The sequence below is a fragment of the Osmerus eperlanus genome, chromosome 17 (genome assembly GCF_963692335.1).
Source record: "Osmerus eperlanus chromosome 17, fOsmEpe2.1, whole genome shotgun sequence".
In the NCBI taxonomy this organism is placed as follows: Eukaryota; Metazoa; Chordata; class Actinopteri; order Osmeriformes; family Osmeridae; genus Osmerus; species Osmerus eperlanus.
This window is the reverse complement of record NC_085034.1, coordinates 5,895,434-5,910,769: the sequence shown is the minus strand read 5'-3', so window position 1 is coordinate 5,910,769 and position 15,336 is coordinate 5,895,434. Positions and strand designations below refer to the sequence as shown.

The window sequence follows — 15,336 nt, the reverse complement described above, 5'->3', positions numbered from 1 at the left end:
ACTATGAGACAGGGATCACTATCACATACTGATGTGAGGCATATATAAGAAAGCAATGAGGATCCTATCGTCATTGTTTACTCAATGTTTTTGGAATAAGAAATAATAGTGCATGGTCTTATTCCAGAGGGTTTAATTGTTTAGTTCATAGGCATAATATATTCTGGCAATTGTATAATTTCCTTACCTGTTGTGGAATTCAGCTTATTCCTAATAACCTGTTTAGGCCTACTTGTTTCAGTCCTTTAGAAGTTCTGTTTTCATTATTTTGTTGACACATTTTTCTCACAATTTACTGTGTATGCTGTATAGCTGTCTGCAGTGAATATATGTTTGTTTTCCCTCTTATTGTAGCATAACCCCCTAATTGTATTATAATGTACAGTAAATAACCGTAAAAAAGTAACTGCACTATATTATTGTTTAAATGTACCATTATATTGTATACTGTTATTTCTTAAATAAACAATTCAATTGAAAGTCATAACATCCATATAATGTACTGTTTTATATTACGTGAAAGCATGGGACATTACACTCAAGTGGAATCCAACATCCTTTTATTTACAACAAAGTCTCCATTACAGTGTAGAACTCTAGATCTTCTGCACTGTTCCGGTTTGGATACAATCTTCAGTTAGCAGAAATCAGTCAACTTCATACTCAACCATTAGGTGCAGGTGACATTGTTTTATATGTTGTGACAACTCAAATTATTTTCAAGTTGTGGCTAATATTAGAGGAGTAAATAAAACCTCCAAAGAATGCTATAACATTCTCCTAACAAAGTCTCACTGATTTATGTCACTGCAGACCCATGGGTCTACATAACGAACAATTGTGTTTCACTGTGAAACTCGGAACACAAAAACTCCTTTTAAATAGCTACAGTGCAGTGCAACAGTTAGTTAGCCGATATGATCAGTTTCACATTCACTCTTCAGCAGATCTAAGAGGAGCAACAGGGTTGAAGAGAGGCCTTTGTTGCCTGAGATGCAGTTTGCCGTAGCTCATCTCAAAGTCCTTCTTTGTACCGACAATAACGTCCAGGCTTCCACCCCTCACGTCATACCCGTAGGACGCTAGCTTCTGGATACGGTACAGAACGATCTGTGTGGTGAGCTCCAGCACGTTGGGCGTCTCCTTCACTTGCTCCATGCTCACCCCCACGTCCAGCAGTCCCTGCAGGCGGCCCGCCAGGGTGGGCACAGAGTAGTACAGGAGCGCAGGGCAGCGCAGCACCGTCTCCCTCAGCTCCACGTGGGAGAGCTGCAGCGCCGCCTGGGTGTAGTCCAGCGCCTGGCGCATGGCTGCCGGCTGGAGCTCTGCGATGGAGGCACGGAGGCTGGACACCAGGCTAAGGAGCTCCTCTGTGGAGAAGCCCTGCTCCCTCAGGAAGCCCAGGCTGTCCCTCCAGGCCTCAGCAGGACGCAATAGGATGTAGGGGTTCTGGCTCAGCAGCTTCTGGAGCCAGACCCGCAGGTTGCCCTCGTCCCCTCCCAGGTCCAGGTAGGTCTCCCGCAGCGTGTGGATCACTTCCTGGTTGCATTCCACAGGTCGGCTGAAGCTCTGGGGGGCACTGGCCATCAGCTTGCTGATGATTCGCTTGCTGAGGCGAAGGCTCTGGAAGTAGTGGATGTTGGCGCGCTGGTTGGTGTGGTGAGTCAGTGTGAAGAAAGAGGCGGGAAACTTTTCGATGATTCCCACTAATTCGCGGCGGTTGGGGCACACGGTGGCCCACAGGTCTCGCTGGGCAGCAACGTCCTCGGGCCGACACAGAACCGCTTCGGGGTGGGTCTCCAGGACCCTGGCAATAGCGGCAGTGTCGGCCCCCATGTCTCTCAGCAAGTCCGCTGTCTCGCATACATACGCCGGGTTCTCTGACAGGACCCAGCCCTTGAACTTGCGCACCTTGCGGATGTCCACTGACAGGTCGTAGAGTGAGTCCACTGTCTGTTGGTTCTCAGGGCGCTTGCTGGTCAGGGTTGAAGATGGAGCCCCGCTAGGAGAGGTGAAGACCCTCATCCTCTGGCAGTACACACATATGGAGGCAGTTGTGGCACGGAACATTGTTGCGCTGCTGGGTTCACAGAATAAAGTGACCTTTGAGAGACAGTACATTCACGCTACAGATGTATTTCTGTAAGTGCAGCTGTTGTCTTAAAACAATTCTAAACATATGAGTGCGAAAGAGATAGCAAAATAAACATATAACCAAATCATGTATCACATGTTTGAGGTGGCCTATTGTGCCAGGGTGAGCAAGTCATGAGCATGGAGTTGGGAACACCGTGTCACTATGCACCAATGTAACATTAAACGAACATATAACGAACATATAACGATGTTTCTCAGGCTACAGACACATGCATGTTGTTGTTGATGCATATCACTTTATCGTCATAAGACATTAAACTACTAAAGCGAATAAAAACTAAAAGCTATGTATTACCCATCTCAAAAGGAAAAACATAAGCAGACGACCGATGCTACAATCAAAACATTACGTCCTACTTATATTTTGCATAATTCACAACTAAACTGAATAGTTTACCTGGTTTTAAACAAATGATCTGTCAAGCTGTTTTCTATGGAAGGCTGTAGGCTACATTTGTGTGCTGTTACATTACCCGAGGACAGAAACAAACAGTGCATGCCACACGCTTTCGTAACAGCGTTTTCATTTCAATTACAGGGTAGCCACGAATACGCAGTTTATTTCTTTAAACCAATAGAGTAAGCCTAGCAAGCAAACACCGCCCCTGCGGAGAAATCTTTTAAACAAATCGAATGTACCCCATGCCGTCCTACACGTGCACCGATGATGCTGTGTGACATCACATGGACAGTGTGGTGACCTGGCTGTTCACGAGTTGCTGTGACTTGGCAAAATGATATAACATCAAAATAAATTGATTTTATGACGTACAATACGGCGGAAATAGGTATAAGAGAAGAGTGAGATGAGACATTTTAAAATCCTACTTGGTTGCATTGTTATAGCAGAGAGTATACTTTCCCAATCAGCATTTAATGTACAGTAAATTTGTTGCTATCATGTATTTTGACCAGATGAGGGTACTATCGCCCGTCTTTTTAGAGAACAATTAATTAACAATAAACTGACGCAAACACAGGTTGGGTTGTCTCAATTGGAGCAGATGATCAAAAATCCATCACATGATCTTGTTTGGAATGTGTGATTTATTTCAATGTAACTTTACAGTTCAATCACAGAGGAGTTTTAATATTTAATATATAACAATTATTTGTTTAAGAATCATTGGTTTAATCAATGAGTAAGGGGCATAGGTTTGTTTTAAAATGTGGGCGGGTTCAGCAGTTTTTCATAAATATAATATAATATTGTATAATATATGACATACAATATAGTATAATATATCATTTTCTTAATAAAAAGTGTGTGAAGAAGGGGACAGATTTGCCTTTTGCAAAAAGTGGGAGGGTGGGACATGAAACCTAAGCCCCTGCAAAGAGCTATGCTAATATGACATGAGGTGCGGCTACATGGGAGGAGTTCAACACTGCAGGTCATTTGTAGCTTCTGTGCTTCTATTTATGGACATTTGTCTCGTCCCAACTGTGTAATCTTTATTAAAGTTAGACCACCTGTTAACCACATGTTATGCATTGCTAGGGCTGTGTTGAGTGCTGAAGGGCTGTACGTCTTGGTTCAACAAAATACAGCCTACTGTAACCGTACCACCAACTACTGTGGAAATAATTGTAAACCTTGAGCTTCAGTGGTGTGTGTTGAAATCTGTGGATGCGAGTCCTGTTACGTTACTAAAAAGCTGTAGAATGGTAGCATTCAAGATTATGGCACATGGTTGGGATTTTGTTGGATGTCTAATGCTGTTTGCTGGAGAATTTCCTGTACATTGTTTCCTTTACTATTTGAGAATCTTGACATATTCTTTCCACCCTCCCATTGGTAAACAGCCTGGTTTTAAAGGAGAACTCTTCCCCCCTAGATGACCCAGTGTTTGAGACAGGCCCCTGTTTACTAAACAGGAACGTTTCACACTGAAAAGTTCACAAGAATTCCCCAAGTTCATTAGCCGCAGACACCACACGGCACCTGTTTGTCTGTCAATTATCCATCCACTAAAACAGCATTTTTCCATTTGAGTGTCTGCAACTCAAGAGCTGAATAATTGAGTACTTTACATTAGCATTCTATTGTTGCCTTCAGACTGAGAAGTAAACACGAGAGGCAGCAATTACTTTGTAATCCAACGTGCTGAAAGCCGCCTTCTCCAATTGCAAGAATGTTTTAATTACATTCCAAAGTGGAGACGGGGCGAAGCAATTGCTAAACTTGGATGTCATTGTTCTGGTCAGGAGGTATCTTTTCAACTGACATTTTTCCAGGGTGATAATTTTCCTTTGGAACACAAGGAAAGCGGTCAAATACACGATTTGAATAATTTTACAGGTCCTACTTGTCCTACCTTTCAGGTTACTGAAGGAAAACCTTTTCTTTCTTCAGAGAAATTGTTATATAAGGCCAAGTTGAATTGAAAAGTAGCTATTACATTTGTTGATGTTCTTCAACAAAGGTACTAGCATGTGAAGGTAAATCCTCTTTTTTTATGAGCCTGTTCAGGGTAGTTTAGATATTGTAATGTACCTTTTGCCAGTTGCCAAGTTTTGAATAATGTATTTGCTTGTGAACAATATATTGAAACAGTGTGTAGCAGCAGTATCATTTTGTGTGCAAGGAAAGCTTTTTTCTAAATCACATTTTCCAGTTGGCCTACATACACAATATTTTGGTAAATTTTGCATGCATATTTATTTTTTCTTGACTAAATGCTGTTGGAAAGAACATTAGGTAGAAGTATTAACTGTTTGAACAAGGTTCAGATCCCTATATAAACCTTTGTGTGAGGAGGATGCACTGTGGCCCTTGATGGGGGGCAACATGTGTGTGCATCTGTTGTGTGTCTGAAATAGCCTCTCCTCCGGTCCTTAGAAAGGAATGATAAGAGGGAATCGGGGGTGGGTTGGGGGGTTCCAGGGTCAAAGTTCAGGATGGAGGTCTTGTGGGGGATAAATGGGTGGAGCTGAGAGAAGACAAGACTTGGTAACGGAAAAATAGACTCCATTCCATCCGTCTAACAGTCTCCCCCCGTGCCAGACCAATAGGCAGTGAATTCTGGTCAGGAGTTAGTCACATGGTAATGAGAAACCCTTAAAAGAGCCCAAGCCGCCACACAGGAGATCTCACTCATCTGTGTTTCGTACACCAGCTGGTCTGTGTGTGAAATCCTGATCCACTCGCCACTGCTGGGCTGTCCACAAGGCAGGATCAACAACATGTCAGACACAGAGGAGGTTATGGAGGACTACGAGCAGGAGGAAGAGGAGGAGGTGAACGAGGAAGAGCAAGAAGAAGAAGAAGAAACTGAGCAGGCTGAAGAGGAGAAGGTGGAGGTAGCTGAGGTGGAAGAGGAAGAGAAGGAAGAAGAAGAAGAAGAAGAAGAAGAAAAAGAGCATGTCGAGGAGGATGAGGAAGAGAAGGAACACGAGGAGGGGGAAAACAAACCAAAACACAATAAGATGTACATACCTAACATCACTCTCCCCAAACTCCCCGAGGGTGAGAAATTGGACTTCGATGACCTTCACCGCAAGAGGCTGGAGAAGGACTTCAACGACCTTCAGAGCCTGATAGAGCTGCACTTTTCCAGCCGTCAGAAAGAGGAGGAGGAGTTGGTCGCCCTGCGTAGCCGCATTGAGCGCCGCCGCTCTGACCGCTCCGAGCAGCAGCGGGTTCGTGCTGAACAGGACCGGGAGCGGCAGGCCCGTCTGGCCGAGGAGAGGGCGCGTCGCGAGGAGGAAGTAGCCAAAGTCCGCGCCGAAGAGGAGGCCAAGAAAAAGAAGACCTTTTCCAACAAGGCTTTTGGGGGATACCTGCAGAAGGTGGATCAGAAAAAGGGTAAAAAGCTGACCGAGCGCGAGAAGAAGACTAAGGCGTTGATGGAACGCCGTAAACCCCTCAACATCGACCACCTGAACCAGGAGAAGCTGGCGGAGAAAGCCCGAGACCTGTGGGCGTGGCTGCGAGACCTCCACGCTGAGAAGTTCGAGCTGGCTGAGAAGCTCAAGAGGCAGAAGTACGATGTGTACGTGCTGCGGAACCGTGTCAGTGACCACCAGAGAGGCTCCAAGGCCAACAAGACCACCAGGGGGGCCAAGGGGAAACTAGCCAAACACTGAGGGATCAGTCTCAACCACTGGACCATGCAGAGTGCCACTACCTTCTGTAACTTCTGTAACATGTAATAAATGTTCGTTTTTGTATTTGCTAGTGTGTGTGTGTTAGGGGGTAGGGGGTGGTGGTGGTGGGGGGGGGGTATTTAAGTTAGCTACTACATATCTGTGAGTGAACTGCCAGTAATGTCTTCAACAAGTTTTTGCACAAGGTGTTGCTTGTAGTTGTGTAATCAATCAATAGTTTTTACTTCATATAATGAACACTAATTCTGTGCTGGTATTTATGGAAAAGGTCATTTGGTAGCTGTGTGCCTGATTATATGATATTAAAATCTGTGAAAGCTTGTTGCAATGTTGGTTGTTATTCCACAAATACAATTTTGATGTTGGTTACATCTTAAAACTTTATATTCAGTAGGGTTGCTCACAGTAAAAATCAGATAATCGAAAAATAAACACCCCTACACCGCACATATGGTCATATGTTTTCCTATGTTTCTTGTTGATGTATTGGGTCAAACATATGCAGTGTATCCCTATTGCTGTTGCTTGGCAATACTGTTCTGCAGCACTGGGATGAGAAAGAGCTAACTATAGATTGATGAATGAATCCCAGCTTCTTGAGTGCTGCCCCCCAGGGAGACAGCTGGCAGTTACATGGTTTTTATAGTCTGGCATTAGAAGGCACCTTCCACCAAATGGGAGAGAAGAACCAGTAATGTACTGTACCTGTTTAGTATGTGGCTACCCCATTAAAATGCACTTAGCTGTGGATTACAACATAAAGTATAAATATACAGAATTACTATATTCATTAGGAGTGTTCAATAAGTGCTTTTTTATATTGGCTTGGTCAATCACTAGATGGCACTAAGTCACCAGTCTACTGTAAGAAATATTTACTGTGCCGCTGAATGTATTTATATGAAATAGTAGCGCTGAAGTTTCCTTCCACTAACTAACTAATCACATTCATCTTCCCTTTCTTTCATAGTAACTGTCCATCCAAAGTCTTTCCCTCAAGCTTAAACCAAATCCCTCAGCCCTTTTATGGTCTCTTTGTAGTTCCTGCTCAACGTGCTGATTGCAGTACCCAGGGGTTTGCAGCCTTCTCATTACAGAGAGCTTTCTGATACCTAAGTGCATTCAAAGGACCCTTATCTTAGACTGTTCCCCGGTCCCCTTGCTACACTACGATGGCCCCCTACCAGTTGTTACACTATCTAAAAAATACCAACACCTTTGAAATCACACTCAACACATTCCCAGCGGGGGAAACCAAAAAAACACATGGCAAACACTCAGCAAACACAAATCAAAGCGCCGGAATGAAATCTTTGTCAAGACAGGTGTCGGGGAAACATTTGTCCTGTGAGGTTTAGATTGTGGTTTAGCTTTGCCTGCCTGCCCGTCACCCAGGTGCTGTTCTGTTCTTGTAGCCGTGAGAATCTATTAAAGGCTTCCAGACACTGCTGTTTGCCAACAGGTTTCCATAGAGACTACGGGAGGCCAACTCCAATCCAGCTCCACCCCCATCTCACAGTGAGGGTGGGGGGGTTCTTATTGATGATATAACGGACAGAGTTTATGTGGTGCAATAGTTCCTCACTGCATCGGTATGCAAAATATATCTACAAAAGTGGGAGAGGGGTTCAATTGCAAAACATTCATTTAAAATAAATTGTATATTTGATGTTTCTTAGTGTGAATTGATGTTTCTTTAGATAGTTCCTACACATCCACAAGTGGTGAACTGCTGAAGGCATTCTGAGAGTAAAAGGAAATCCTCAATAGCAATGCACACCCTAGTTTAAAAGAAAGCAAGGAAGAGAGAGGGAGAGAGAGAGAGAGAGAGAGAGAGAGAGAGAGAGAGAGAGAGAGAGAGAGAGAGGGAGAGAGAGAGAGAGAGAGAGAGAGAGAGAGAGAGAGAGAGAGAGGGAGAAAGAAAGAGATGGAAGAAGATAAAAATAGAGAAAGAGGGAAAGGGAAAGAGGGGGGAAGAAATAAAAAAGCGAGGGGGGGGGAGGAGGAAGAGAGACCGAAAAAGAAAGAGAGAAAATGTGAGCATGTGTGAGAGAAACACAGAAAGAGAGAGAGAAAGAGAGAGAGAGAGCATGAACCGTGACAGCAGCTGCAGTGTCACCAGGGGGGGGGCGTCACCTGCTCATTAAGGCCCAGCAGAGGCCAGAGGACACAATGACTAAGGCTAGATTGACAGCTGCCATGCAAAGACACAGTGCCCTTGATATCAGTCCGGGCTGTAGCTCTTCATAAACTGATCAGACACAAATGTTGACTCACGTGCATTTGGTTGATGACTAAAAAACTAATAGGAAATTGAGTGGAAATCTTTGTCTTTGCAATAAACTCAAATGTCAACTCAGCAGCAAAGCAGTACTATTTCCTTGTGCAAAGATATTTGGAATGCAGAGTAAGTGGAGTGCATTTGTGTGTATGGATGTAGAGTAGTTATCAATTGTTAGATGCAATTGGGGGAAGGGGGGGTGCAGGGATAAAGAGTGTTGTGGACAGACATTCTCTAGATAGTGACAAAAGAGACCTTTTTTTCCGTTAGAAGCAAAACCAACAAAAAGTTAAGTCCCTAATCTAAGTACTTCTTCACAGCAGTCAGACCACAGTTCATAGAGAACCATAACTTTAAAAAGTCAGTTTGGCTCCACGCACATAGCTAGATTTTGGTGTGCAGGGTTTTATGGCACAGAGCGGAATGTAAGCGATGCCTGTGCTGTGGGTGGCCCATATGCCATTGAGCTCCACCACTCTATTGCATCTTCCAAGAGGGTCATTGAGGGTCCAAAGAATGCCTGTTGGCTCAGTTTCCAATGAATCATTAACAGTATCTGTAATTGGAAGATTAGTTTTATTGGTTTGATCAGTGGTCTTCAACACTAGTCCTCAGGGCCCACTGCCCTAGAAGCTTCCCTGCTCCAACACACCTGATTCAAATGAAGGGGTCGTTACTATGAGTTTTCAGTGGCTGCAGCTGTACTACAGTTGGAGGTGTTCCTTTTGTTGGTTCGTTTAAATAGACCCATGGGATCAGCATCCAGTTGTGACAGTGGGAGTATGACACAGGCCGATATTCTTCTGTTTTATTAGGAACCTGGCAACAAAAGCTTGACAGGCAGACTCAGTGGTGTGAAATGATGTGCTTCTCACATACTCGATTTATAATCTTAAATCTTTCTTATTGACGAATATTTTTTAGGATAATAGATTTGTTATTTGTTGTGCAGACAACAGGACACAGCAACCATGCATGGATTTCTTTAGATATAATTCAAACTAAACATGGACAAGCTACATTTACACATCAACACATTGATTAGACAGCAGGACACTTAACAGACAATAGCATTATTGTACACTTCAACATTTGCTTTATCATTACATCATAATTGTAACTACTCTTTGATTTTTTCATTGACCCAGAAACCTCTGTTCATTGAGCTAAAACTAGCTCTAATTCAGCTTTATCAGTGAAAAGATTGAGATCATACATTTTAGACCCGATTGAAAGAAATCTGATCGAATTGTTGTGATAGTTTGGTTCACAATAGCTAACCTAAAAATAAAGAACCTGAAAAAATTCTGTTTTGCTCAATATCGTTAATACAGATTTCTGGCAGTGCTAGATAAGGTGAAACAAAGATGTCTTGGTTAAACCATGCATAACAATATACATCATAGACTCATAGGTGGATGCTTCCCTGTATCTTGCAATGAGAAACAGACACACACACACACATACACATATATATAAGTCATGGGAGAAATTAGAGAGACTCTTTGGCTGCCTCCATCCACTGGATAAATTAGCCTGCCCTGGAGACTGTGCCATTAGGGCTTATCTCCTTCTCCCTCCAAATTGAGGAGGGACCTGGAACCAGCCAGGGATATACAAGAGATTTAGTTCCTCCGACAGAACATTAATCTCTACGCTCTCAGTATCCAGGTCCTGATCCCTCTGGCCTTATAAAGACCGATGCAACTCCACTATGTATACCATTAAGGCTCCGTTTATTTCAAGAGTGTTAGGACGGAGCAGGGGGTTGCATGTGGAGCATATGATGGGATGGTTATTGTGTCATTGCTCGTTTGTTGATCTTCACGTTGTGGGTTCGAAGTCGTTTGTGCATTTGTTTGTGAGTCACGTGTGTGTGTGTCCATGCAGGAGCATGTGAAGCACACTAAATATAAACTGTTTCTATTACCTAACAGCAGCCTGCGGTGTGGTGTGCCCGTGCCCACTGACATACTGCAGGAGAAGGGTTGAAGCATGCTGTGACTCATCTCTTCAGTGTGGGAGTCTGGTCTCTCATTCACAGAAACAGAACTAGACTACACTACCATTCTCCTTAAATGGACCCTAGCCTGTGTAGATGTCAGCATGACATGGAGAAGTGAACACAGTGATCTGGCCTGGCTGTCCTGTTAATGAACCTCATTGGCTGAAGTGTTGAAGTCAGTGGAGAATAATTTAAACTGAAAATAAAAGATGTAGGCCTAGGAGTTTTAATGGTTGGATGCTGGACTGGTTATGTTCCCCACATTGAGAGAGAGAGAGAGACAGAGAGAGAGAGAGAGAGAGAGAGAGAGAGAGAGAGAGTTTGTGTGTATGTGCCCAATGTCTGTGTGTGTAGTACGCATCCTAATACTTGAAATACCATGACGAGAAGCTGAGTTTACAACCATGTTCCTCATAACTCATTGCAGAGGAAAAGGTTGGACAAGGCCTTTGGCAATCTTTAAACACCAGCTTGTGTTTCCTCATCATGTATGGATGCTCACTGGTTACTCATGTCCCTGGCACCATCCACCTGTTTGTGCCCACGTATGACATGACTGAGGACCTGTGTGGATGTGCTGCTGGGTGGGACGGAACTCCGTGACGATCGATGCGGGTGATGAACGGTCGCATTCACATTCAGGCTCACATCCTCCCTCGGGGCCTCCCTCTGAATCGGATGGTTCACGTCGACTTCCACCCCTTCTGCACTGCATCGAGTGGATTACCACAGCAACAGCCGCGGTCAGACCACGGCGTGAGCGGTCTGGCCTCTTGTCACCACCCTCCAGGGGTACAGCAGCTGAGGATGAGGAGGATGCCATTGTCGCCGAACACACCTGTTGGGGCACGGCGCCGGAGGTCTGTGTGTCCAATTTCAGCCGTGGGAGGATAATGACATTCTCTGATACATTCTCAGACAGGCTTGACACCAGCGTTTGACTATAGTGTCAGAGAATTAAGAGGCACACCGAGCAGCAGGGATCCTCCCCTGGATGATGTTTCTGTAGCCCTCCCCCCTCCGACACCAAGACTGTTAAATCTTCACAGTCAGGTGGAAATCCACATATAGAAGATGGGGATGAATGGAAATACACAGGGATTTCAGGTGTTCAAGATAGTTTTTTTTTACCTTAACTGCAGTCTGTATTTGTTGTTTCTTATAAAGTAGGTCTCCCTGTAGCATTGTGTGTCCAATTCTACTATGGATATTCATACTGTGGAATCCAAATGGACTCAACTACATGGATGTCACACAGCATACATCAGAGAGCACTACGTAATCCTGCCCTGATGTAGGTCATGATAACCATTTTCAGAGCATAATCAACCATGTAAAAGTCTTTATTTACATTTACATTTATTCATTTAGCAGACGCTTTTATCCAAAGCGACTTCCAAGAGAGAGCTTTACAAAGTGCATAGGTCACTGATCATAACAACGAGATAGCCACAAAACATTGCGAGTAGCCAAAACATGAAGCACACATTGTGAACAACCAAAATAAGTGCCAAAGGGAAGAACCATAAGAGCATGTAGTTAAACAAGTTACAATTAAACAACATGAGCTGCTATAAGTGCAAGTGTACCTGTGGAAAAAAAGCAAGCAACAATAATAAAACAATATATCACAGCGAGTACAAAAATTTAAGTCAGTTACCACTAACCACAAGAGCAACAAGTCTCTAAGCAAGAGTCATTGTGATCCTTGAGGAAACTAACCATTCCTAAGTACCGTTGTACTCCCGGAACAAGTGCGTCTTGAGCCTTTTCTTGAAGGTGGAGAGACAGTCAGTGTCTCTGATGGAAGTGGGGAGTTGATTCCACCACTGGGGGGCCAGACAGGAGAAGAGCTTGTGTTGGGACCGGGCGGTCTTGAGCGGTGGGACCACCAGGCGGTTGTCTGAAGAAGACCGTAGGTGATGGGTGGGGGTGTAGCGCTGCAGGAGAGACTTGATGTAGATGGGTGCAGTCCCGTTCACTGCTCGGAAGGTCAATACCAGGGTCTTGAATCTGATACGGGCCATGATAGGTAGCCAGTGGAGAGAGATGAGGAGCGGGGTAACATGGGAGCGTCTGGGTAGATTGTAGACCAGGCGGGCCGCTGCGTTCTGAATCCTCTGAAGAGGGCGGGTTGCACATGCTGGGAGACCAGCGAGCAGCGAGTTGCAATAGTCCAACTTGGAGAGGACAAGTGCTTGGACTAGCAGCTGGGTGGAGTGCTCAGACAGGTATCTCCTGATCTTCCGGATGTTGTAGAGGGTGAATCTACACGACCGGGAGACCGCAGCAATGTGGGCCGTGAGGGAGAGCTTGTCGTCCATGGTAACCGCAAGGTTCCTGGCAGTGGATGAAGGGGTCACCGTTGCAGATCCCAGGGTGATTGAGAGATCGTGGGAGATGGAGGGTTTAGCCGGGATGATGATGATGAGAAGTTCTGTTTTGGCGAGGTTCAGCTGTTATTCAGAGGTTCAGAGGTTATTTTGTGGGTGTCTTCTCCCAGACCCCTTGCTGAGACCATGTAACAGACACATTCACCGAGGTAAACATGTTAAGGAGTAGCGTCACACATATGTGATTCTGAACATTCCAACCGACTATTTTCCGATAGACAAAAACTATATGACAAACGCTATAATATGGCTTCAAAATTTACAATTAGGAGGCTAACAAGTAACACTAGCAGGTAGTAGCATTGATACCAGTATTATGCTAGGTTGCTAGGTAACGGAAGCTAACTAAAACTAGCTAGCTTCCGTTTTGGAAAAATAACTCACTCCTTAAAAGGTTAACATGTCCTGGTTATTCATGAGCTCCATGCACATGTCAAAGTGAATAAATCCAGAAAGAAGAGTAATGAAAGATGATTCCAGTGCTCTTACCCATGGGGTAAAACATCTATTTTGGGCCCCTTATATCAATATGTTTCCGTTGGCAGAGCTAGCTTTTTATTTTTTACAACCCTTCTCTTTCCTCTCTGTGACTAGGCTGACTGGTGAATGAAAACAGCTTCAACATTCATTACTGAAGCAGGCAGCTTCCTAAGCCCTTGGTGTTTTTTCTGGAATCATCTTGCAAGTTAGATGTACTGTCTAACGAGGTGAGACATTGAAGCGTTATTCAGATGAAAGCAGCCGAACCAGCACTGCCTTTTTCAGACAGTAAAGTAAAAATAACATTCCTTAATCAATGTAGTGTTTGTGAATTGCTTTGTACAAGATCAAATACACTAAGTTCTTAAGTAAAAAGAAAATAACAGGTTATGTTTGACTCCCAAACATCTGGCCTTAACTCCCACCATTTCTCATTCGTTAAACCCCACCTCTCCATCCAGGGGTTTGAGAGCAATGTTAATGTTAAATCTATTTGTTGAGCTCTTTGTGATCGACACCTTTGCTACAAAGCGGGCCCTGTCTAAGAGCAAGACAGATATATCACACATCAAATACATGACAATGCATCACTGCAATCAAATAGGTCTTTATTAGAGGTTTCAAACTATGATGGTAATTGGAAGATAACTTACAGCATTTTTTCATGTATTTGCCATTGAAGAAAAAAGATCTCTGCACTGTCCTGCCGAACAATAACTTTCATTTATTCCTTTTATGATCAAGCATTGAACTGCAGTTCTAATTTAAAAGCAAATTGTGTCAAAACGTGTTGTGGCACATTTAATTATTATGAGCCACCTCGTAACTCATGGATTAAAGCCTGCCAAACAAGTTGCTTGTGCTTTAATGCATGTGTGATGCTCTGATCTTGATTGAAGTCTTTTTGATTTCATCTCCTTCTGATCTAGTGCATCAGTTGAGCACGTTGGTTATTTGCCATGTGACCTGTGGCTGTGACCACAATATATTCTTTATGCAACCTCAAGTGCTACCCGTTATAAAACGATCTATTTGGGTTTAATGGGATGTGGTATGACATAACAGCCTGTCCATCCTTCCACATGTAATGGTCCTTATAATTGACCAAGTTCCACTCCATTGTTGTTAACGAGTTGACCTTAACCCATTGTATTCCTCGATAAATCCACACTAGACTTAGATTAAGGCTGTGTTTCTCCACCAGTCTTATAACACTGTTTCTTGCCCACGTGTCATTGTAGCTGTTTTGTAGTGGTTGCATCTTTTTTTTGGGCTTGCATAACATGATCGGTATCTCTTGTACAACTTACACAAGACAGGTATCTAAACACCAGACACTTTATTTGTCCGTCAAACAGTTATTATTCTTCAAGAGTAACTAAACTCTAAACCCCTTTTCTTTTTGTTAAACCCTTAGTGGTAATACACATGGCTAAACTCATCATTCCTTGCTTCCGATAAAATATTTGCAAGTATAGAAACAATCTGAAGGTTTGGTCAACACTTTACATTAAGGTAACAGTATAACTGCCATGTCACTACCAAGCATTGCCTACAGTAAAATCATTGCCCACAGTAGAAACATCAGTCTTTATTTTTGTTGAAATGTACATTCATGTGTACATTATTCATACTACTTTAGAATAAAGTAGTATGAATAATACCTACCCAGAATAAACAATGAGATGGAAAAATCTTATTAAAAACATTTTCTCTAAATGTATTCCTGTGTCGCAGGTGCATTGTTGATGCCGGTCGCAGAGACAGTGATGTCGTCCCCAAGTCCCCCATAAAAAGCATGCCTGCTGTATACCAGGCACAAACACCCATTCAGGAAATGACAAAGCTTTAATTACATGCATCAACATGTGGAGCTATTAGCAAACTCTGACTAAAGATACATCAAAATG

The 15,336-nt window shown here is 43.5% G+C and overlaps 2 protein-coding genes across 5 annotated transcripts; one reads left to right on the top strand and one right to left on the bottom strand.

Annotated features, from left to right (window-relative positions):
• Positions 1 to 543: 543 nt before the first annotated feature.
• LOC134037944 (transcription termination factor 2, mitochondrial-like) lies at positions 544 to 2,832 on the bottom strand. 4 transcript variants are annotated; one of them, XM_062483512.1, is made up of 2 exons: positions 2,797 to 2,832; positions 544 to 2,080 (listed from the first exon to the last, which is right to left on the bottom strand). In XM_062483512.1, exons 1-2 carry the CDS (start codon positions 2,799 to 2,801, stop codon positions 934 to 936), a joined length of 1,152 nt encoding a protein of 383 aa, XP_062339496.1. In that variant the 5' UTR covers positions 2,802 to 2,832; the 3' UTR covers positions 544 to 933. The 4 variants fall into 4 exon arrangements, with proteins under 4 accessions (XP_062339496.1, XP_062339494.1, XP_062339495.1 ...); XM_062483510.1 differs by lacking the exon at positions 2,797 to 2,832 and adding an exon at positions 2,555 to 2,685; XM_062483511.1 differs by lacking the exon at positions 2,797 to 2,832 and adding an exon at positions 2,555 to 2,685 and having other exon boundaries at positions 544 to 2,077.
• Positions 2,833 to 5,249: 2,417 nt separating this feature from the next.
• tnnt2c (troponin T2c, cardiac) lies at positions 5,250 to 6,651 on the top strand. Its single transcript, XM_062483463.1, has one exon. The coding sequence runs from the start codon at positions 5,344 to 5,346 to the stop codon at positions 6,244 to 6,246; it is 903 nt and encodes a 300-aa protein (XP_062339447.1). The 5' UTR covers positions 5,250 to 5,343; the 3' UTR covers positions 6,247 to 6,651.
• Positions 6,652 to 15,336: the final 8,685 nt, after the last annotated feature.

Bases quoted from the DNA above. Each gene is read 5' to 3' on its own strand.
- LOC134037944 (XM_062483510.1), bottom strand. From the start codon at position 2,655: ATGCACTGTTTGTTTCTGTCCTCGGGTAATGTAACAGCACACAAATGT. The intron at 2,081-2,554 runs GTAAACTATTCA...CTGTGAACCCAG, and splicing joins GATCATTTGTTTAAAACCAG to CAGCGCAACAATGTTCCGTG.
- tnnt2c (XM_062483463.1), top strand. From the start codon at position 5,344: ATGTCAGACACAGAGGAGGTTATGGAGGACTACGAGCAGGAGGAAGAG.